The sequence below is a fragment of the Heptranchias perlo genome, unplaced genomic scaffold, assembly GCF_035084215.1.
Source record: "Heptranchias perlo isolate sHepPer1 unplaced genomic scaffold, sHepPer1.hap1 HAP1_SCAFFOLD_54, whole genome shotgun sequence".
NCBI classification, from domain to species: Eukaryota; Metazoa; Chordata; class Chondrichthyes; order Hexanchiformes; family Hexanchidae; genus Heptranchias; species Heptranchias perlo.
Window position 1 is genome coordinate 5,532,465 of NW_027139559.1, and position 24,780 is coordinate 5,557,244.

Sequence of the window (24,780 nt, forward strand, 5' to 3'; positions counted from 1 at the left end):
TCAGCCATGATTTCATTGAATGACTGAACAGGCTGGAGGGCCGAAATGGCCTACTCCTGTTCCTCGGTTCCTATTTTCCGAATTAGATCCTAAATAATTGTCATGCTGTGAATACTGCTTTGGTCCAGTAATACTTTCATGTTGCCAGGCCAATGAAATTCCAACACAGTAGGAGGGGGGTGAAAAAAAAAATCTATTTATAACAAATCAAGACGTTAAGAGTGATAACCTCTCGTCGATGACTCATATTTTGATGACAAAGGTTATGAGTGATAACCTCTAGTCGATGACCCATATTTTGATGACAAAGGTTATGAGTGATAACCTCCAGTCGATGACCCATATTTTGATGATATGGTTCATGACTGTGGAGTGAATCGAATAACTGGACCCTCGTTCCAGCGATTATCGATCACAAACAATTTGGATGGTGAAGTCTGGGGAGATCATCGGGGAATTTTCCCGCTCCGGGAGCGCGTATCGAAACATTTCCAGTCAGTGAAGTAATTAAATTCATAGATGACAGCAAGCTCGGAGAGTTATGGAATTAGCTTATGCCGCCAAAATATTACATTGAATGCGCTCCGCGGTCTGCACATAATATATAGAAATATATAAAAGTTGCAACATGGAAACAGACGGTTAGACCCAGCCAGACTGTGTCGCCGATTGCCCTCCAAGCAAACAATTCGTTCTTATCACATTTACCCACCCGGTTTCCACCTCGCTAAAACCGCATTCCTGCCTCCATCTGTCCAATCTAATCGTGAATGTTGACATAGAAGATCCTGGCTCAACCACGAACCCTGGAAGTGAATTCCACAGCCTGCTGTGTGATGGAGTTTCTCCTGCCCTCTGTTCCAAATCTCTTACTTTTAATCCTTTATCTGTGGGTACTCGTCTTGATTGCTCAACCATGGAAACAATCTGTTTCTGTCTACCCTGTCCCATTATTCCATCATTGTAAACACTTCTATTATATCGCCCCATAATCGAAGATGTTCGAACAAAAAAAAAAATGTTTTCAAACTTTGTTAAAATTTATATTTCCTCATACAAAGCAGCATTCTAGTCAGTCTGTGTTGTAATATTCTTCCTATAGTGTGGAGCCCAATACTGCACACCGTATTGAAGCAGCATCCCAGTCACTCAGTGTTGTAATATTCTTCGGATAGTGTGGAGCCCAATACTGCACACAGTATCCTAACTGAGGTCTTATTAAGATTTTATAGGCTCATCATCACCTATTGGCTTTCATATTCTCTACATCTTATAATAAACCTAGAATTCCATTAGCTTTTCTCTAGCCTGATCAACATGAGGTGCTGCCATTAATGTCCTGTGAACCCGTGTCCCCAAATCCCTCTTCTTCCACAGCACTGAGCCTGCTTCCATTCAGAGTATAATTGCGACTGTTTTTCTTTAAAAAAATGTATCAACTCACACTTGCTGATAATGAATTCCATCTGCCACCATTCGGCCCATTCTCCCATTTTATTAATATCCCTTTGAAGCTTCTTTTGGTCTCCGAAATAATTATCTGTACTCCTATTTTGGTCTCATGCTCCAATTTCGACACCACTTTCTCGAGGCCTAGATCCCGATCATTGGTATACGTGGTGAATGGAAGTGTCCCCAGAACCGAATCGTGTGGGATATCACGACCAACTTCCAACCCTTCTGAATATAGTGAGCTCTCTGTGGGACATCGCTACCCACTTCCAATCACTCTAAATATAGTGAGCTCTCTGAAACGAATTCTGTGGGATATCACCACCCACTTCCAACCACTTTAAATATAGTGAGCTCTCTGAACTGAATTCTGTGGGATATCACTACACACTCCCTACCACTCTGCATACATTCAGCTCTCTGTGGGATATCACTACTCACTTCCAACTACTCTGAATATAGTGAGGTCTGTGTGGGATATCACTACCAACTTCCAACCACGCTGAATATAGTTAGCTCTATGAACCGAATTCTGTGGGATATCACGACCCACTTCCAAACCCTCCGAATATAGTGAGCACTCCGAACCGAATCCTTTGGGGTATCACTACCCACTTCCAAACTTCTGAATATGGTGAGCTCTCTGTGGGACATTGCTACCCACTTCTAACCACTCTGAAGAAAGTGCGCTCTCTGAACCGAATCCTGTGGGTTATCACCATCCACTTCCAATCCCTCTGAATATAGTGAGCTCTCTGTGGGACATCGCTACCCACATCCAACCACTCTAAATATACTGAGCTCTCTGAACTGAATTCTGTGAGATATCACTACCCACTCCCTACCACTCTGCATATATTGAGCTCTCTGTGGGATATCACTACCCACTTCCAACCACTCTGAATATAGTGAGCACTCTGTGGGATATCACTACCCACTTCCAACCACTCTGAATATAGTGAGCACTCTGTGGGATATCACTACCCACTTCTAACCACAATGAATATAGTGAGCACTCTGTGGGATATCACTACCCACTTCCAACCCCTCTGAATATAGTGAGCTCTCCGAACCGAATCCTTTGGGATATCACTACCCACTTCCAACCCCTCTGAATATTGTGAGCTCTCTGTGGGACATCGCTACCCACTTCCAACCACCCTGAATATAGTGATCTCTCTTAACTGAATTCTGTGGGATATCACCACCCACTTCCAACCCCTCTGAATATGGTGAGCTCCCTTATTCCTATCTTCTAATCGTTTTTAATCCCGTTTGCTCTCCTCTCCTTATATCTATACTTCTTATCTTTACATAATTTCCAATGTATTAACTTGTTGAATGCTTCCTTAAAGCCCATGTACATTGCAAACTGGATTACTAAATGTCAAGAGACCACATCGCAAACCAAACTGCAGGTCTCGTTCTATTAATGCGGCTGATGCGAAGTTTGTCACCGTAAAATATTATAGTGATAATTATTTGAGTGTGCGCTTTTTTTCTGCTTTCGCTGTGTTAAACTGCTATTTCAGCGCGGATATTATTATTAATACAGCATTAAAGTGTCACCCAATTATTACACTGGGAGAAGTCTGGAAGCACAATTCACATGGATGCGAAAATCCCAACACAGTTCCCATGAAGCGTGTGCTCCACAACTCTACTGATCTCTTCATGTTAATTGGATGAAGATTCCTCTAGTGTGACTATGGATATAGGGGACAAGATGTAACACATCACAAACCGCGAGCTGTACTCACTGCGAATGGTCTCTCACTCTGCCCTATGCAAATAAGCTCACGCTCTCGCGATTTAAAAGGACGGTGCTCAGATACACACGGTTACACAGCACAGTCGGTGTTGAGGTCTGGAGTTGGCCATGTTTAAAGTATTCACTGCTGGTGAAGAAACAATGAATATTTTCTGGGTTTCGGTCCTTTTAGCCTGGTTACCGAGTAAGTGCAGTATTTTTAAAGAGATTAAATGTTCATTGGATAAAACTGAGCGGCTGCGTCTAAATTGTGGAAATGTCCTTGATTTTAACTCTTGTATTGTTTCAGAGACGCGATGTATTAAATATATTTTTCTTCATTCAGATGCCTTCGGTATAAGAGTGGACCAAACACCAAGAACGGCCACAAAAGAGGCAGGCGAATCCCTGACCATCAACTGCGTCTTAACTGATACTAACTGTGGGTTGGACAGCACAGGATGGTTCCGGCAATATCCGGGTACAAAAGATTGGGTTCGCATATCCATTGGCGGACGATTTGTCGAATCAGTCAACAAGGGAGCAAAGTCTTTTTCTCTGCGAATCAACGATCTGACAGCTGAAGACAGCGCCACTTATTACTGCAAAGCTGAGAGCCACAGCAATGAGTCTGAGCTTTCACCAATACAGAAACACCTTCTTACCTCCCGTGGAAGAAAATACGGATCGTTCCGCTTTTTTCACCGAACCTTTCACTGCGCAGCCGCTGATTCCTGTCTGAGACTGGGGGAGGTTTGTAAATAACTGGTGACAATGTCCGCAGCAGAGAACCCGGCACGGAACAGTTGGATATGCAGCGCGGCTGTTCTCCTTACAGTTACGCAGGTGAACCTTTTTTTGCACTGGGCTGTACCACTGTGTACTATGGGAGCCACAGCAATCGAGGAGACGGTTCCTGTAATGCACAAACTATCAGCACACTTTGTTATAGGAACAAGAGCATTATTTATCTGTTGCTTCATTAGGAAGCGTAGATACTCAATATTTTGGATGGATAATGCTCCTGGTTCTAAAAATCACTGACAAGAAGTATTGTGGCAGGAATGTGGTTTGCAGTTTGCGTCTCGACCTGAGGCTCTTGCATTAATGCACATGGCACCTTTTTTGCACTGCTCTCTGTGACTGTGTGACTTGGTGTACCACAGTAATGAATCTTGGATTCCCGTAACACATAAACTGTACTCAAACATCTTAATACAAAGTTAATACAGGTTATTCTCCAGATGGCTAAAACCTTCACGGTCAAATACTCACTGTCTCTGTCAGAGACTGGCTGATATATGAAAACCTTCTGTCTATTAATTTAAATGATTGTTGTGTAAATGTTATAATCATATCCATAATGGAACATTGATATTTCTCCAGGATTGGTATAAGTGACTGAGGATTCTAAACGTCTACTTGGATCCCAATATAAAGACAATGATTTGAATTACTTTCAATCAATATCTCGGACTATCTGAAGGGATTTCTGTGATGTTTGTACCAATGGATTTCTTGTGCTGATCTGAAACGATGTGTTGCTGGTGTGACACAGTGACTCGGGTCACGGCACAAACCTCTCCAACAGTTATTTGTTTTACTACTCTTGGAGGTGGCTGCAAAATGCGCATTCTTCCTTATGGTTGTTATTGCATTGAGTTTGAAATCAATTCCAATTCGACCTTTGGATATAATCGAGTTCAATTCCATGATATTAAATCAATGGCCTGTCTTTTTCAGTGATACAGGAGTTCGCATTGCACATAGTAAATATCTGGATTGAAAGAAACTGACGGAAAATGAAGATGGATTAATGACTGCAGTGTATTGGAAAGTTCCTTGGAGCCATGTTGTTTTGGTGTATTTATTACCGCACCTTTGATTCAATGACCCTTTTTGAACGAGGCTGACTGGGAGCTGAATGACTGTGGTTATTACCAATACTATGATGGAGCTGGCACCGTGCTGACTGTGAACTCTGGTAAGAAACCTCTTTTGCTACTTTATCACTAAGATTTTTTTTCATAGAACATATGAAGAATTAGTGTTCTCGTTAAAATGGCCTTAAACGCACAGGGCAATAGCTGAAGCTGTTTTTGGAGGTTCTGTTAGGTTCACTGTCAGTTTATTTGTTTTAAACTTAATAATCTTTTCCAAAAGAGATTTTGCTCGAGAATAAAACGAGCCTATGCTTAAATGTATAACGAACCTACGCTTATATACATAACGAATGTCAAAATGAACATACATTTTAAGATATAACGAACGTATATTTAAATATATAACGAACGTCAAAACAAGCCTGTATTTAAATATATAACTTAGCACCTATGGATCATTTAAGATGCTGATTTGAATAGTTATGAATCTCACCGGTGTGATAGTTTAAACAGTTGGAACACACCCAGCCCAGTGCCGTTATTCTCCTCACTGAGGCGGCCCAGTATATTCCTGTTATACAGTATTTCTGATTCAAAGAATTTATACAATTCTGGAGCGAGGAAAGTTTGCTGCAAACAAGGGATTAATTCAACGCGTAATTTAAGGAAATATTGAGTACGAATTCCTTTCCCCCTCTAAAATCATCCCTTATTAAATAAAAAAATGATAAATTAATACCGGTACCGAACCTTTAAATATATTGTCTGTTCGAATCTTGACATTTTTGACTCTTTATTAACGGCGCATGCGTCACAGTGACCCAGAATGAAAAGAAAATGATTGGGGGTGAAATTGATCTGATCGAGGAGCGCGGAACGGGCGATAGCGAATCGGCCGCCTTGAAACATGGCATCAGATTGTCCTTCACATTGACTTGGAAAATATTTCCAATATTCTAAAGATCAAACCAAGTAAAACGGACAGTGAAACTACCCGAATCTCCAAAATAGAGCTCGAACTATCGTTCTGGGAAATTCAGTGGAGAGAAGGTCTGGCGCAGTGTAAAACAGGCCGCCGATTCGCTCGGAGCCCATGTCGCGTTACTGGCGCAGACCAATTTCACCCCCTCTTGGGGTCTGTGGGGGGTGGGGGTCCTGTTTTCATGGAAGCCAGTCTCCTGGACACACTTATTTCAGACAACAGAAACGCTCTGTTTTTAAGATTGTGCCGAGTAGCAGAGAATATTGAAACTGCCGTGGGTTTTAGTTTGATCAGTGAAACTCTCTTTTAATGTCCATGTATAGAAATAAAGTAAGCGGTACCTTCATTATTTTATGCCTTGCGGAGAATCGTGAAGTCTTTAACTCACTGATTATCCTTTTTATTGTCCGTTTACTTATTTTGTTTGAAGAAACAATGTGTTTGTTTGGAGCCTGAGTGTTGGTCTGATAGACTGGATATTCAGTCAGCATTTCGAAGAGAGGAGAATCCCAGAGCTGATGTGCAGACTAAGGGCGATGTTGTTGCCATCCCATGGTCTGGATATCGCTTGCCTGGAGATTGGGCAGGTTAGGCCTCGGTGCAGATCATGGGAGGGGCGATTCCGCATGCATGGGTACCAAGCGACACTGAATCCGAGAAAATACTTACCGTAAAAATCTTAAAACATTAAACTCGATCTACACAATTCCATCAAATACCCCCTGGTCAGGTTAGGTCGAAAAGAAGAATGTGTTTGTATTTATAAACGCATCTTTCATGACCTCGCGACGTTCCAAAGCGCTAGACAGCCAATGAATTTGTCGAATAAATCTCCCTCTACACTGTGTCATGAAACACTCCCAGTTCCGGAGCAGTAGGGGTTAGATATAGGGTACAGCTGCATCTACACTGTGTCATGCAACACTCCCGGTTCAGGAGCACGAGGGGTTAGGTCGAGGGTACAGCTCCCTCTGCACTGTCCCACCAAAGACTCCCAGTGCAAGTACAGCACAGGACAGATACAGGGTAAAGCTCGCTCGAGAATGTCCCGTCAAACACTCCCAGGTCAAGAGCAGTAGGGGTTAGATAGAGAGTATAGCTTCCTCTGAACTGTGTCATGAAACACTCCCAGTGCAAGTACAGCACAGGATAGATACACTGTAAAGCTCCCTCTACGCTGTTAAAACAAATGGTCAGAGGGCAGGTACAGCACGGGTTAGATACAGAGTAAACCTCCATCTACACTGTCCCATCAAACACTCCCACCGCAGGTATAGGGTTAGATACAGAGTAAAGCTCCCTCTACACTGTCATATCAAACACTCCCAGGGCAGGTCCAGCAAGGCTTGGATACAGAGTAAAGCTCCGTCTACACTCTCCCATAAAACACTCCCAGGGCAGGTACAGCTCGGGTTATATAGATGGTAAAGCTGCTCTGCACTCTATCCATAGGAGAAGGTAGATTGCCAACCTTACCGGATACCAGAGCAGTTTACCTGAATGGCCCCTGACATGGAACCTGAGAAAATATCCAGCATAAAGCTCCCAAAATGTGGCAGTCAGTAATATTAGATAATACTGTCTTTGAACGGGAGCAACGAGATGCAGATTTTACTAGAAACATTGGTGAAGCGAAAGGTTTCATCACGGAGATAGCACATCGCACTTATCGAAAGGAAAAACCTTCTAAGAACAGAAGGAGGTGCGCGGGCAGAAACTCCGATTGGTTCCTTTACACGGATCCATGAAAAATGTTCTCCCATGAATTCCCTCCGAAAACAACTGATACTCCCCAGTTTAAATAATGTTAAATCTTACACATTTCTCTTCCGAAATCACAGGCCCATCCACTTAATCTGTCCTTCTAATAAACCAGATGTTAACGTGTTTATTAAAAGCGGGTTAACCACTCGAGTAGGATAGTGAACTGAGGAAAGTGAAGCGTTTATCGTGGTTCCCTGAGACGGCCAACAGTGATTTTTAGGGTTAATTTCCTTCCTTGCCTCCTCTGAGCGAAAAAAAAGGATAAAGCAATGGCATTAATATCTCTGTCAATGGTATTCGCTTTCCCACAATTATGGGGAGATCTTTTGAAATAATCTTCCAATTTACACAACGATTACGAATTTAGTACTTGCATTCTGAAGTCCTTGTCCCGATAAATAACATGTTCACTTCCACCTCGTAGTTTCTTTAATTCATCTTTCATTGTTTCAAAGATGTGTATCATTTTTTCACTTTTGCAAATCATCTGAAGTTGTCCTTTGAGAATTGTCTCTTTCTCTCTGACTTATCCATTTTTTCAGCAGCCATTATTTTCCAGGCTCTTGTAGGAATCCAACCCATCCCTGCCTATCAAAGAATCATAGAATGATACAGCACAAAGGGAGGCCCTTCGGCCCATCGGGCCTATGCCGGATCTTTAAAGCTAGCCAATAGTCCCACTCCCCTACTCTTTCCCCATAGCACTGCAAATGCTTTCACTGCAATTAATGATCGAATTCCCTTTTGAAAGTTATTATTGAATCTGCTTCGATCACGCTTTCAGGCAGTGCATTCCAGATCATTCCAATTCTCTGCTTAAAAAATTCTCCTTATCTCGCCTCCGGTTGTTTTGCCAATTACCTTAAATCTGTGTCCTCTGGTTACCGATTCGCCTGCCGCTGGAAACAGTGTTTCTTTATTTACCCTTTCGAAATCTTTCATGATTTTCAACAGCTCGATTAAATCTCCCCTTAACCTTCTCTTCTCTAAGGAGAACAACCCGAGCTTCTCTAGTTTTTCCACGTAACTGAAATCCCGCATCCCTGGTACCATTCTGGTAAATCTCCTCTGCACCATCTCTAAGGCCTTAATATCCATTATAAAGTGTGGTGCCTAGAACTGGACACAATACTCCAGCTGAGGCCCAACCAGTGATTTCTGAATGTTCAGCATGATTTCCTGCTTTTGTACTCTGTGCCTCTATTAATAAAGCCCGGGATCCCATATGCGTGTTTAACAACATTCTTAACTTGGCTTGCGAACTTCGAAGATTTTTGTACATATACCCCGAGGACTCTCTGTTCCTGCACCCTCGCTAACATTGTACCGGTTTGTATGTGTTGTCTCTCCTCACTTTTCCTACCAAAATGCATCACTTCAAAACCTCTCTGCGATAAATTTAATTTGCCACGTGTTGGCACATTTCACCAGTCTGTCTATGTCCTCCTAAATTCTGTTAATATCCTCCACATTGATTACGACATTTCCGAGCTTCGTGTCATCTGCAAATTTTGAAATTACGCCTTGTATACCCATCCATGTCATTAATACATATCTAAAAGAGCAGTGCTCCGAATACGGACCCCTGGAGAGCACCACTGTACACTTCCCTCCAGTCTCAAAAACAACCGTTTACCATTGCTCTCTGCTTTCTGTCCCTCAGCCAATTTCGTACCGAGGCAGCCACTGCCCCTTTAATGCGATGGCCTTCAGTTGTGTTATGCTATGTACCTTGCATACTTAAGGTATATCTATTTGATTGTATATCTCACGATAAGACATTCAGAGCGCGAAATGTCTATGGGCCACAGCACATATTGCGAATTCGGCTGGACGCTTCTGAATGATTCATCATTTATCCATTTTGGTCATTGGCAAATTTTGAAGAGCACGTTCCAGAATGGCTGGAGCCTGATTTTAATAAATTAGCCCCAGTCTTCTGATCTTCCCTGAAAACAATGTGCTCTGTATCTCGCTGTGCTTCTTTCCAACCAACGTGAAACGGCGCACTCCCAGCCCCTGGTTTTCAGTCCATTGAAATTTGGATTTAGGGATTTTGGAAATGTTATTGAAGAAGTTGCGGAGAAGACTTTTCGGAAGTTCCTTGGATAAGTATAAATACTAAGAGTAAAGATAAAAATTGGAACCAACTAACCTAAAGATGGGATTAGGTTAGAGATGTAAAAATAAATCTTCTCCAGGAAGATGAATGAATCGCAGAGATATTAGATAAGGATTTAGTCTCTGCTTCTACAGAAAAGTGTTTTGATGGGAATGGAAGGGTAGAGCTGGAGGGTGAGGAGAAGTTACATTGAATAAGTAGAGATAAGTAAGGAGTGCTGAGAAAATTCGTGCAACTCATTCTATCCTAGAATGTTGAGAACAGAGAAAAAGCAAATTGCAGATGCTCGGCCCACAAACATTCAAACATCCGAGGATGTGGAACTTGTGTCAGAGGACCGAGGTAATATCTTTATCAAAGCAGGGAGAAAGGTTTACACAGGGTAAACGTGGGGCCGTCGGCTTACTGTCAGTGGTGGATCATCTTCTATAATCATATTACTGGACAAAATTAACATTCACTTGCAGAGACATCGTTTCATTAAAGAAAGCTAGCATGGATTTGAAAACGGCAAGTTCTCTCAGACAGATTTAGTTCGACAGTTCTTCGAAGAAATCTACACATTTCCAGGTTCATTTTTGGTCACTGCACTCAAGGAAGGATAGATTGGCCTTGGAGGGGTTGCAGCGCAGATTCACCAGAATAATACCGGGGCTAAAAGGGTTAAAATATGAGGCAATATTGCATGGACTAGGCTTGTATTCCCTTGATTATAGAAGATTAATGGGTGATCGAATTAATGTGTTTAAGGTGATTAATATATTTAATAGGGTAGATAGAGAGAAACTATTGTCTTTGTTGGGGGAATGCAGAACAAGAGGCATGACCTTAAAATTAATGCTACGCCGTGTCAGGAGGTTGATACGATACCACATAATGGGTTTGTTAATCAAATAAAGTTGTTCATTTTCAATATTCGCAAAGGACTTTGCAGCGGAACCACAACATTAAATTATCAAGGAATAAAAAAAAGGAACAGTAGAGTATTCTACAGAACGATTAATAACGAAAGGACAGGGTTAGGGCCACAAAGGGAAACATAAGATAAACTCATAGGTAATGGGCAGCGAAATGTCAGAAATATTGAATATTTATTTTGCCTCATTATTTACCAGGGAGATAAAAAGATAAAACAAAATAAGACATTTAAAATAGAAAGGGGGAGATAATTGATCAACTAATCAAGCATAGAGAGGATCAAACCCCCGGTCCGTATGGATTTCATCTGCTCATAATAAAATAAGTTAGGGAAGAGGTAGCAGACGCACTATTACATGTACATAAAATTCATTAGAAAAGGGAATAGTGCCAGAAGACTGGTGGACGGCTAATGTGAAAACTATATTTAAAAAAGAAGATTAGAACAAGTCCAGGGAATTATAGACCAGTTAGCATAACGTCGGTGATAGGAAAGATAATGAAATCTTTGCTCAAAGATGTAATAGAAAAACATCTAGGAAACGAAAATATAATGAAGAATAGTCAGAAAGCAAAGACATGCTTGACCAACCTTACTGAATTGTTTGAAGAAGTAACAGGAAGGTTAGACAAGGGGTAATTTAGTAGATGGAATATGTTTGGATTTTCAAAAGGCATTCGATACTGTAGTGCATTGCAGATTCATCTGATGTCATAACATGTGGAGTCAGGGAACAGGTAGCAGAATGGATAGCAAGCTGGCTACAAATTAGAAAACAGAGAGATTGGTTTAACGGTAGCTGCTCAGAATGGCAGACGTTGGGAAGTGGCTTTTCACATGGATCAGTGCTCGGGCCACAGTTGCTGACAATTTCTATTAACAATTTGGACCGGGAATCAGGGGGTGTAGTTAATTCGAAGGAAGAATACGTCAGGTTGCAAGAAGACATTACTAAACTTGCAGAATGGGCGTGTAATTGGCAAATGAATTTCAATATATTTAATTGTGAAGTGGTGCATTTTGTTTGGGAGAATAAGCAGGACATATACTGCCTGGATAGAAAGAGTTAAAATGGGGTAGACGAGCAACGGGATCTCGGGGTACAGGTATACAAATCAGCAAAAGAGGCGACGCATGTTTATAAGCCCATAAAAAATGCAAACCAAGCACTGGGTTCATTTCTAGAGGAATAGAATTGAAAAGGTGTGACGTTTAGTTAAACTTGTATAGAACTTTGCTTTTACCACACTTTGAGTACTGTGTACAGTTATGGTCTCCATATTATAAAAATATATAGAGGCATTGAAGAAGGTGTATCAAAAGATTCAGAAGAATGATTCCAGAACTGAGAGAACATACCTGTCAAGAAAGATTGAACAGGCTGGGGCTGTTTTTTTCTGGAAATTGAAAGGTTCAGGGTGACCTGATTGAGATCTTTTAGGTAATGAAAGTGTTTGAAAGATTAATCGTAGAGAAAATGTTTCCACTTGTGGGGGAGTCCAAAATCAGACATCATAAATATAAGATTATCACTAATAAATCCAATGGGTAATTCAGGAGAAACTTCATTCCCCAATGAGTGATTAGAATGTGGAACGCGCTACCACAAGGAGTATTTGAGCTAAATAGCACAGATGCATTTAAATGGAAGCGAGATAAATACAGGAGGGAGAAAGGAATAGAAGGATATGCTGATGGGGTGAGATGAAGTAGGGAGGGAGGAGGCTCGTGTGAAGCATAAATTCAGACATAGACATGTTGGGCTGAATGGCCTGTTTCTCTGCTGTAGTCACGATATTCCTCGATGATTTCAGCAACCTCAGACAGTTTAGTTGATTGGGCATGTAACACGCCACATGAACACAAAGAAAAGAGGTAACGCTAAATTTTAAAAATCATTGCTTTGGCCAAAGGTGAAGATTGTGTACAGTTTCGGTGCCTTAATTTACCTAGGATGTCAAGGCCACGGAGAGGGTGCAGAAGAGAATCACCGAGATTATGCCAAGGATGAGAGGCTTTAGCTATGAGAAGAACATAACAAAAACAACAAGTATTTAGATAGCGTCTTTAACGGAGTAAAACGTCCCAAGGCGCTTCACAGGGACGTTAACAAACAAAATTTGTCACCGAGTCGCATAAGGGATATTGGGACAAATGAACAAAAGCCTTCTCAAAGAGAAAGATTTTAAGGAGCGTCTTAAAAAGGAGAGAGGGAGAGAGGCGGAGAGGTTTAGCGAGACAATTCCAGAAATTAAGGCCTGGGCTGCTGAATGCACGGCCACCAATTGTGGGGCGATGGAAATCGGGGATGAGCAAGAGGCCAGAATTCAAGGATCGCAAAGATTTCGGAGGGTTGTAGGGCTGGAGACGGTTACAGAGATAGAGAGAGGAGAGGCGATGGAGTGATTTGTGAACAAGGTTGAGAATTCTAGGGCTGGAGAACGTTGCAGAGATAGGGAGGGGCGAGGCTATGGAAGGATTTGACCACAAGGATGAGCATTTTAAGTTCGAGGTGTTGCTGGACTGGGAGACAATGTAGGTCAGTGAGCAAAGGGGTGACGGGTGAACGGGAGTTGGAGCGAGTTAGGATACGATCAGCAGAGTTCTGTATGAGCTCATGTTTACGGAGAGTAGAAGGTGGCAGGCCGGCCAGGAGAGCATTGGAATTGTCGAGTACAGAGGTAACAAAAACATGGATGAAGGTTTCAGCAGCAGATGGGCCGAGGCAGGGGCGGAGACTGGGGACGTGATGGAGGTGGAAGTAGGCGGACTGGTGATGGAGTGGATACGGGGTCGGAAGCTCAGATCAGTGAGAAATGGGACGTGGAGGTTTCGAGCGGTTTGGTTCAGTCCCTGATCGTGGCCAGGGAGGGTGATAGAGTCGGTGGGAAAGGAACGGAGAGAAACGTGGGCTATTTTCTTGAGAACCAGAAAGTGAAGAGGCAGTAAAATTGTAACTGTTTTTGATAAGCCACATGGAGAAAAACTCTTTGCCGCGGTCGATAACTAGCGGGTATGAATTTAAATGCAAAATAAACTATTTACTTTGGTCGATAACTGGTGGCTATATTTTTAAATGGAGAGAAACTATTTACCGTGGGCTATAACTAGTGGGTATAAGTTTAAATTGAGAGAAAATGTTTACTGTGGTCGATACCTAGTGGGTATAAGTTTAAATGGAGAGAAACTATTTACCGTGGGCTATAACTAGTGGGTATAAGTTTAAATGGACGGAAACTATTTGCCGTGGTTTATAACTAGAGGGTATAAGTTTAAATTGAGAGAAACTATTTACCGTGGTCGATACCTAGTGGGTATAGGTTTAAATGCAGGGAAACTATTTGACGTGGTTTATAACTAGTGGGTATAAGTTTGAGATCATCAGCCAAAGATGAATGGAGATATTTGGAGATTTATTTTTATTTTGGAGATGGTTGTCAGGACACGGACCATCCTACCATAAACAATGCTGTTTGCAGAATCATGGTATCATAGTAGGTACAACACAGGGGAGGACATTCTGCCCACTGTGTCTCTGCTGGCTCTTTGAAAGAGCTATCCAATTAGTCCCATGTCTCTGCTCTTCCCCGTACCCCTGGAAATTAAGTTAAAAGGAAGTAGGCAAATATTGAGAAAGAATGTACCGGGAAAGAACAGGGGAATCGGACTGCGCACATCCAGCCCTGATTATCGCCCCCTAAAGGTGAATAGATATCAAATCACAGGCCGGGAATCTACAATTTCCCCATGTACTCTCCCGGCGTGAGCCATGGGCGGGCCAGCGGAATTTCCACTGGGAAGCGGATAGCTCTTCCACAGAGCCCGCAGTGGCGCGATGGGCCGAATGAATCCTTCAGTGCTGTAAAATATTTAAATTCTATCGCTCCTTCACCTGACATTACCAAAACCACTGCTGTCTCTGACCTCTGATGTTACAAACTCGTTGCTGCAATCGTCTTGAAATCCAAACAACTCCTTCCTTAAGAAACGCCTATTGCAAAATATTTCCCGGCAAAGTGACGACATGAAGCTGCTCCATCCCCAGGAAAATTAAAGCATGTTACTGGTAACAATAATCGATGTACATTTAAAATCTGACTGTCACTACACACCACTGGACAGTATAGATATTTTCCTTAAAATACATTGATCATTATTCACTCCGAAATTAACAAGTGATAAGAACATTATTTGAATGTTCGTTCATGACCGGAACTCATTTATCCCAACACGCCCACTGTAATATCAGCACATTTAAACCCAGCTTCAATGCATCCATGTGTGTTTAATTTGACAGTGTCCGTGGCTGCGAGCAACGTGATACTGACCAGATAATCTGTTTTTAGGTGTTGGTTGAGGAATAAGTATTGGCCAGGACTCGATATAAACGGTTTAATTGTCATTGTAATTTTCTCAGTACAACTTACTCCACCGATCATCAGTCTCCTCTACTCTGCAAGTGACGAACTGACAGCAAAGGGTTTTGTGCAACTGGTTTGCCTCATCAGCGAATATCAGCCAGAAAGCATTGCAGTGAGCTGGCAGAAAAACGGAAACGCTGTACAATCGGGCTTTACAACCACATCCCCAGTTAAAAATTCGAATGGTGATTTTAGCTCCACGAGTCTCCTTAAAGTCACCCTGCAGGAATGGAACAGCGGGTCTCTTTACAGCTGCCAAGTGTCCCATTCTGCAACCAACAGTAACCAGCAGAAAGACATTAGAAAAACATCAGGTGAGAAAATGCAACCAAATTCACAAGCTTGCACAGGTGAAACATGTTGACTTTCTTTCTCAGTATTGGATTAGTTGGGATGTTATTGTGATAATTTATCTGTGCCAGCTTATGGTGCAGTGAGACAGTAAAGATAGTTGGGGATGTTTCAGCAGCAATGGCTGAGGTTCCTGAAGGTGCTCGCTGCCAGGCGGATGTTGCAAAAGGCATGACTATGAGATCTTGACAAATACATGAATATTATTCTATGGTCAGGGTAACACATTGATCAAACACTTTTATGATATTGCAAGCAATTTACAAATAATTGTGATACATCCTATTTAATTAATTCACCAGATCAATCCACAGGAAACAGAGCAGAAATGTATGTTTTACACACTAGGGATCAAACTTTAACAATGCGGTTCTGTTACTTTTTACATTTGTGAGGATTTATTGTGTGTGATACTGGATATCAGTACAAAAATGTGTTTTAAAAAATGAAACGGGTGAGAGACGGACGGAGATAGAAACGAGAAAAGCAGAAAGAAAGAGGGAGAGATAGACAGAGAGGAGGTGCTGTCTAAAGATTGAACCCACAGATACGGTCACAAAACCCGCAACAATAAGCGGTTCTTCCTTTTAAAAAAAATGTTTAAAAGACACGGGTAAGGGCCGGGGAATACGACTAAGTGGATAGCACATTCAGAGAGCTAGCAGACACGATGAACCGAATGGCCCTCTGAGCTGTAGAATTCAGTCAATCTTTCTCTCTTTCTTTCTCTCCCTCTCTCTCTCTCTCTGTCATGATGTGGAGATGCCGGTGATGGACACGGCTGGACAAATGTAAGGACTTGCACAACATCAGTTTATAGTCCACCAGTTTTATTTTAAATCACAAGCTTTCGGAGCTTACCTCCTTCGTCAGGTGACGAAAATAAAACTGTTGGACTTTCACCTGGTGTTGTGCAAGTCCTTACATCTCTCTCTGCTGTCTCTCTCTGTGCCTCTCTATCTCTGTCCCTCTCTCTCTCTCTCTCTGTCTGTATCTCTCTCTCGCTCTGCTGTCTCTCAATATCTGTCTCTCTCAATTTGTCTCTGTTCCTTTCTCTCTCTGTGTCCCTTTCTCTCTCTCTGTGTCCCCCTTTCTCCGTCTCTCTCTGTCTTGCTCTCTCACCCTGTTTCTCTCTAACTGTTCGCCTGTCTCTTCCTTTTTCTTTCTCTCTGTCCTTCTCTCTCTGATTCTCTCTATCAGTCTATTTCCCTGCCTCTCTCCCTATCTGTCTGTCACGCTCTGTCTCTCCATGTCCCTCTCTCTCTGTCTCTTGTTTCTCTCTCTCTCTCTTAGTTTCGTTGAGTTGTACATAGTTTTGATTCGACTCAACATACGCGCAAACACCAAAATTATTTTTAAAAATTCAATAATAATCAGTAAGATACATGGTCACACCTTGCCGTGTTATGGATTATCAATGAAATTAAAATCCTTGTTAAATTTCCGAAATCATCAACACTAAATCATCGCCCCGATTCTGAATCTCTCGTTTCTCACTGACAGAGCTCGCGGTATTTCTCAGAGACCCTTCCGTTGTCGAAGTTTGGCTCAATAAAACTGCCACCCTGGTGTGTGAAGTGGTCTCTACGGTTCCCACGGAGGTTACCATTTCTTGGACAGTGGGTGGAAAGATAAAGAATGAAGGAGTTCAAATTGAACCAGCTCAAAAGGATGGAAACCAATACCTGACCATCAGCCACTTGACCAGCAGCGTGGAAGAGTGGGATAGCGGGGTTGAATACTCGTGTTCGGCACAACAGGATCAATCATCTCCTCCGGTATTAAAACGAATCGGAAAGACAAGAGGTGAGTTAAATAACTTTTGACATGATTTCGGATGGCAATGGATGGAAGACTAACACTTGTTGAACTTCCGTTACAGTCGAGCCAATGAAGCCAAAGCTCCGCCTCCTTCCTCCATCACCAGAGGAGAGTCAAAGTAGGAGCGCCCCGACTCTCACATGTCTGATAACAGGATTCTACCCTGACAACATAATCGTTTCCTGGGAGAAGGACGGAGCGGCTATAAGCGCGAACGTTACCAGTTTCCCCAGTGCTCTTGAACAGGACCTAACCTTCAGCACAAGGAGCAATCTCATTTTGCCTTCAGAGGAATGGAAGAAAGGATCAAGATACACCTGTACCGCCTCACATCCGCCTTCACAATCCGGCGTGAAGGCGACCATCCGCAATCTGGAAGGTACGGACAGTTTTTCAAAATACTTTCACACAATAATGATTTTTACTTAAATCTAAGTCCAAACCCGAACCACACACGCACTAGCGATCACATCCCTCTAGGTTACAGATATAACAACATTTATGGCTATCAATTAATGCGCCTTTAATTCACAGGCAGCAATTGGATGATAAAATGATCAGCACTCTGAATGTGTTCGCCGCCACAAGCTATGTGAGGACCCAATAGTAAGAAGGGGCAGGATAAGGATCTATTTAACCTCACTGCACGGTACCCTGGTGATTGTGGGCTTTCATTAAACAACAATATGCAGTATCTGAAGACACTAAATCCACTTTTCACCGGACAGAGTGTTCCATACTATGTGGGGAGAAGACTTTGAGTGGTGTTTACTTCACTCTGCACTGCCTGGTTTAGGTTTAGCTGGACACTGAGTGGTTGCCAGCAGCGAAATTCAAGACAAAAAAACAGCCATTTCACAGGGCACCCAACCAATTGATGTGAGGAACATTGTACATTTCAAGTGTTCAAATCTTCTGAACCGCCAGCGCTATACGTTAGAGGAGGAGACAAATAATGTGTTAACTGACTGAACCCAATGATGTGACCTTTTGTTTTGATGAGTGTAAACTCCGCTCGTGTGATTAGTTTGTTTCATCTCTAATTGTTTTTGTTCAATCAAATTGACTCATTTGCTCAATAACTGGCCCAGCACCACCGTGCTCGGGATGGGGAAACTTTTAAACTTCTCTAAATCTTTGTTTGGATCCCCGATTACTGCTGAGTTCGTTGATCTCACCTGGTGGCGTTCGGGACCTTCTAATCAGACTTAGTGTCCATAGATTTGTGAAGTGGCAATAGCGCATTGTTCTGCTCCTGGTCTATGGTAAGTGCGTGTATGGTCACTCTGGGAACAACAAGATAGGAGTTGCCTGCGATGCCCTCACTGTACAATGGCCTACTGATACTGCATAGGAGGACTCAGGAAGTATAGACCATTGGATGAGGTACCGGAGGGCAACCTATAGTTCTCATACACCAGTGAGGAAAAGAGGGGATATAATAGCAAACACTGTTATTAGACTCAAACTCGGGCTCCTCCGATTGGTAAGCAGCTGTACACTATAATGGCCCTGTACACTAAGAAGTTCCCGTGTTTCACCTCCCGATCTTCACTGAGTTAACTGATCTCAACTGGTAGATTTTTGGAAGTTACGGTGGACTACGCACATCCGGGTTACTGTGCATACACCCGTTCTTGTTTCTTCCTCCAATTGGGGGAGACCTAGTTGAAATCGGGGTGTTCACACCTCTGCTGACGGCAGGATTGGACTGGGCTCTGTTGCTTCCACCGTAGAGTAGGCTGTTGAATCGCACTCTTTCTGCTGATTCACGAAGAATGGCCACTTGAGAGATACTCAAGGTGACCTTCCTCTGTGAAGCCTGTACCGGATTAGTAATAAAACACCGACATTTATTTCCCACCTTTAAGCGCCTCATACCGTTTCACAGAGTTTTAAGGAAAACAATCACCAATAAGGGGAGATTATGAGGTGTGACCAAAATCTTGTTGGGTTTGGAGGAAGGTCTGAAAGTGGGAGCAGGAGGAGAAAAGGCGGAGAGGATTAAGGAGGAAAGTTCAGCGCGGGACCTGGGACCTAATCAAGGTATCACCACCTTCCGTATGTATGAAAATAGTCTTGTCCGTTTTGTTATTTCTAGTCCTATTCCCGGATCATTAGATTTCCACAGAATGTTCAGCGGCCTGAAGTTCACCCAACACCTACACGGTTTATTTCAGCAACTCAGGTGAATGAGAGTCAGAGTAAAAGAACATCGTTACAACTACAATCACCACACTTGTTGCTGCTATAAGAACTTCTGTACGTTTTCACTCAATCTTTGGCTCCCTCAGATATCAAGGTTAATCCCTGAATTATGCCTTTTGATTGTCGCTCAATTCTGACCACTCCAAAAACAGTCTTTGACAAATGCGAAAATGTCAGTTGACTTTTCCGTGATTTATTACATGAAGCAGCAGCGGATCGACGCTACAATGTTGTGGAGAAGTACAAATAATTATCCTCCTGGAAAGCCGGCACCATTAACCTATGGTACCAAGGCCATTTTCCAGCGGTTGCCCAATTTATTATCAGGTCGTTGATAATTCGTGCTCTGCACAGACCCAGAAAGTTGATATTTAATGATGTGTCTTCTGAAAATCGAAGTGCATTTAGGTGTCTACTCAAATAGCCCAGTGGCGGCATAAAACCTAACGTGGACTTCCCAGAACAATAGTTTGTACCAATTTCACTCCACTGTCACTGGGATTTGTTAGACGATCATTAATAATATCCTGTAAAACGTACATCAGACTTTTCCTCCAGATCTGCTGCTCCATAAACTGTTACATGATTCTCCCTGTTTGGGTTTGGTTCCAATTTTCCAATGTGGCATCGTACTGCCCTCAGGTGCAAGCCATGCATTAACAGACTTTTAAACTACCTGGAGGAGTCTGGGATGCTTCCTTACTTCGTTCGTTGGGAATCCAGGAATATATCCCAATTAGTACAGTTCAAATTCAAACTAAACTTAGCATGCTGTAAATCAGAAATTAGAATAGTAATTGCGAGAAAAACAGAGCAGGCCCGTCAGAATCTGTAAAGATAGATGGTGTTGTAAGATCCTTACTGAGAACTAAAACCCACTCTCTGGAACTGTCTGACCTCCTAAGCCCCACGCTATCCTTTCTGTGTAGAGATGCCGCAGAGCTACAGATTTTTGCAGCATTTTCTGTTGTTATTAACGATGTTATCCCGTCGGGTCTGCTCATCCAATGTGAATCAAAGGCTTCGACTTCCTTTGCAGCACACACTTTTTTCTCCCCTTAGTATATTACAGATCCCAGGTCAATCTTCCCCGAAACTAAAGTCGCCCATTGTCTTCATTTTAGAAGACTGAGGTAAAGATCTCATTGCTGCAATCACAGCATTTCCTTCAGGTGAAATTTCTGCTGCTCGTTCCTTCCAAATACCTTTGTGTTGTAACTCAGTTTCCTGCTTGAACTTGTGGAGATGATTCATCTTGATATAACCAATCATCTGTTTTCTTCTTGCCCTCCTATCATGTCGTTTTACTGCTAAAGGATGGTCATTTTTGGAAATGAAGAAATCGCCAAACCCCTTCAGATAAGAGTGACCTTGGAACACACACTGTGAAATAAACCCCACTCATTTTATGGAAGGATGATAATCTAATGTGTTTAAATCAGAGATCACTGTAGACAAGTATATGGTCATATCTGAGAAGCTAGAAGGAGAGAGAATGGAAGTGATTACAATCAGTCTGGAAACAGGTTTTATAACACTCCCCTCTGGAGCATTGGCATCATTGAGAGAAACGGAGCAATTTTAGTGCAAGATTACAAAACAAAGTTTTAATATTGGACACCCCCACAGTGGACCAAAGTGACGTGCCCATTGGCAATGGGCACTTTGGTCCACTGTGGGGGTGTTGGATAGTTCAGAGTTGACATCCCAGTTGAATATAATGAAGGCGGATTTTTAATTTTCAGAGTAATACATTAAGCTTTCAGCGAGAACGCGGTGGGAGGATTCTTTGAGATTGTATCTCATGCATAAAGTAACGATCTCGACGGTCAGAGTGACTCTTTCACTTTAAAACTGGAGGAGTGTTTTCCCACTTTCTGGTAGTATTTCCGTTCCTGCTCTCAAGGTGTAGATATCGAGCAAGTGTGGACAAGGTATATCATCGACAGGTCATGGACTTCCTCACTTTACACTCTTCAAACAATGCGTCTTAAAGCTCAACCTTCCAAAAGCGCTCTTTCCTCGGCCTGAGTGGCAGTTTGTATTTCTCGACACTGTCTACCTTCTCTAAGTGAAAGAGCAAAATCGGTGCCAAATGGTGCAGAACATCTGTAGATTGGTGCTGAGGGCACGTTTGCTTTCGCCGTTGATTTGATTGGTCGGACCGAGGCAATCTCATTTCAGACCCAAGCTTTAGAGCTGGAAAATATAGGACCTTTACATGAGGTTTATTGGAACCCACCACATACAGGCCACAGGGCAGCGTTTGACATCCAACATCAGTCAGTCTGATTGGTGAAGGTTTGTATCACCAGAGCGGGCAAAATGAGGTCCCCATTTAAAACCAGTCAGTTCTCGAATAGTGGAATGGTCGGATATATTGTGGAGGACATCATCCAAAGAAGCCAGAGGGAAGAAAGCAACGAGCCCAGATGGGCTCTGTCCTAATAGCTCAGCAGAAATAAGCTGAGAAAACTCATAACAGCCGACAGTAAGTATGATTTAATTTTTTGAGTATGTTGCAGTCGTTATTACCCGTGGTTTCAACATGACACAATGAAATGACCATTCCCTCTTCTTTCCAGGTGTATGTCATGAGACAGACATTTCTGTCATCATACTGAACCCTTCTTTTGAAGAGATTTGGACCAAACGAACAGCGACCATTGTTTGTGAAGTCGTTTATAGCGATTTAGAAAACGTCAGCGTCTCCTGGCAAGTGGATGGGAGTCGGAGAACGGAAGGAGTGGAGACTCAGGCTCCTGAGTGGAATGGAAGTAAATCCACAATCGTTAGTAAACTGAAAGTCACCACGACAGAATGGGGCAGTGGGGTTGAATATTTGTGCTTCGTGGAAGACATTGAATTGCCAACACCAGTGAAAATCTCCACCAGAAAAGTAAAGGGTAAGCACAGATAATATTCGTTCTGAGACTGACCCTACTCCATCAATGGTCGTCAAAGATCATTCATTTTCTACATTAAGGATAGTGATAGACTTCAAGATGATATCGACAGGCTGGTGGAATGGACGGACACATCGCAGATGAAATTCAACGCAGAAAAGTGTGAATTGATACCTTTAGGAAGGAAGAACGAGAAGAGGCAATATAAACTAAAGGGTACATTTCTGAAAGGGGAGCAGGAACAGAAAGACCTGGGGGTATATGTGCCTAAACCGTTGAAGGTGGCAGGGCAGGTTGAGAAAGCGATTAAGAAAGCTGAGGGGAACCTGGGCTTTATAAATAGAGGCAGAGAGTGCAAAAGCAAGGTGGTTATGATGAATCTTTATAAAACAGTGGTTCGATTACAACTGGAGTATTATGACCAGTTCTGGGCACCGCGCTTTAGGGAGGATGTGAATGCCTTGGGGAGAGTGCAGAAGAGATTTGATGGAATGGTTCCAGGGAAGAAGGACTTCGGTACGTGGTTAGACTGGAGAAGATGGGGCTGTTTTCCTTAGAACAGAGAAGTTTACAAGAACATTTGATCGAGGTATTCAAAATCATGAAGGGTCGAAACTGTGTAGACAGAGAGAGACTGCTCCCATTGGATGAAGGGTCAAGAAACAGAGGGCATAATTTTGCAGGGATACGGGAATCGGGCAGGGGAGTGGGGCGAGCTGGATTGCTCTTGCAGAGAAACGGCACGTACTCGACGGGCCGTAACAATTCTATGATATCATGAAATGCTCGTACAATCAGTGAAACATAGTCCGGGATCCTGCCATTCACCCCACGGGTAAAGAATAGCGAGAAAAATGTAAGCGGTTTGAAACTGTTGCGTCACAACAGTATCATCGTTATCCAAATATGAGATTGTCCCCAACTCTTAGCAAAATAACATCAGGTCACAATGAAAACTCCCAAAAGAAAGAACATTAAAGAAATCCATGGCCCCGCAGAGAAATGTGTAAACTCTCTCAGATAACAATTCCAATTGTCCAAAGACGCAAATTACCAGCAGACGGGAATGCGAAGTGAAGGACGGACAAGAGACAGACTCAGTTTAACAAATATTGTTCTCTTTCCAGTTGACGGAATGTATCCTCCTAAAGTCTACGTCCTGCCTCCATCAGCGGTCGAGATTGTCACTGAGAAGACGGCAACCCTGGTGTGTTTAGCAACCGGCTTTTACCCTGCCGAGATTTACGTCGCGTGGTTGGCCAATGACACCCTTTTGGATTCAGGTTACACCACCCAACCGGACACGGAGAAGGAAAGTGGTTCCAGCTCCATTGTCAGCAGACTGAGAGTCACCGCAGCGGAGTGGAACGGCGGGACCACTTACTCCTGTTTAGTGGGACACCCGTCTCTCACAATGAATTTACACAGAAGTATAAATAAATCTTACGGTAAACCTACTTTAGTTAATGTTTCACTAGTTCTAACCGACAGTTTTCAATCGTGTACATAACCCCCCGTGGTTCAATAGCTGTTTTCTATAGAAGTGTTAGACCTGTTATGTTCGGGCATCTGAGTCAGCCTCCAGATCAGCTAACGATTGTTTAGATATTTCGCAAATCTATGAGACTATATCAGTGAATGAAGGATAATTACGGTTATAATCCGATAATGGTGAATAACCTTAATACCGCTTGATACAAGTTGCAATATTTTTGAAGATTCTTTGAAGGGTTCAGTGACGTTATTGGATAAACAGGAAATGATGCTTTAGACTGTATGTGGCTCCGCAAATCGCAATAAATGCAGAATGAAAACCTCCTGACTTCCCGATTCGTTGTTTGTGTGCGTGTTATCTTGGTGATGATGGTTTCAACCTTGATCCAGAAATCTATGGTGTCCATTGTCTAATATTCCACCTGTGCAACACGTTTCAATTCCCCAATTTTTTACAAACACTCGTGATGCTTTTAATCAGGTTACATTCATTCTCTGGTTTAAATTGACCCATGAGTTATCGACCTGTGAACGGAATTAATAAAGGTCGACTAACATCCGGTCACCCTTTCGAATGACAATTATTGACCAAGGCTGTTGATTGCCTGGTTCGATTCTTATCCATCCAGTCGTTGCTTGGGCATCTCCCGCAATGACTTCTTTTCCCGCTCCCACACCGTTACCTCTGGAGTCCCCCCACCGATCTA

The 24,780-nt window shown here is 42.6% G+C and overlaps 1 gene segment (V, D, J or C); it reads left to right on the forward strand.

Annotated features, from left to right (window-relative positions):
* The first annotated feature begins 3,284 nt into the window (after positions 1-3,284).
* On the forward strand, positions 3,285-24,395 carry LOC137315207 (Ig heavy chain C region-like). The segment is given in 8 exon segments: positions 3,285-3,407; positions 3,549-3,811; positions 5,111-5,186; positions 15,290-15,607; positions 17,148-17,450; positions 17,527-17,844; positions 22,259-22,579; positions 23,707-24,395. Coding segments are annotated over 8 exon segments (2,058 nt in total).
* The last annotated feature ends 385 nt before the right edge of the window (positions 24,396-24,780 follow it).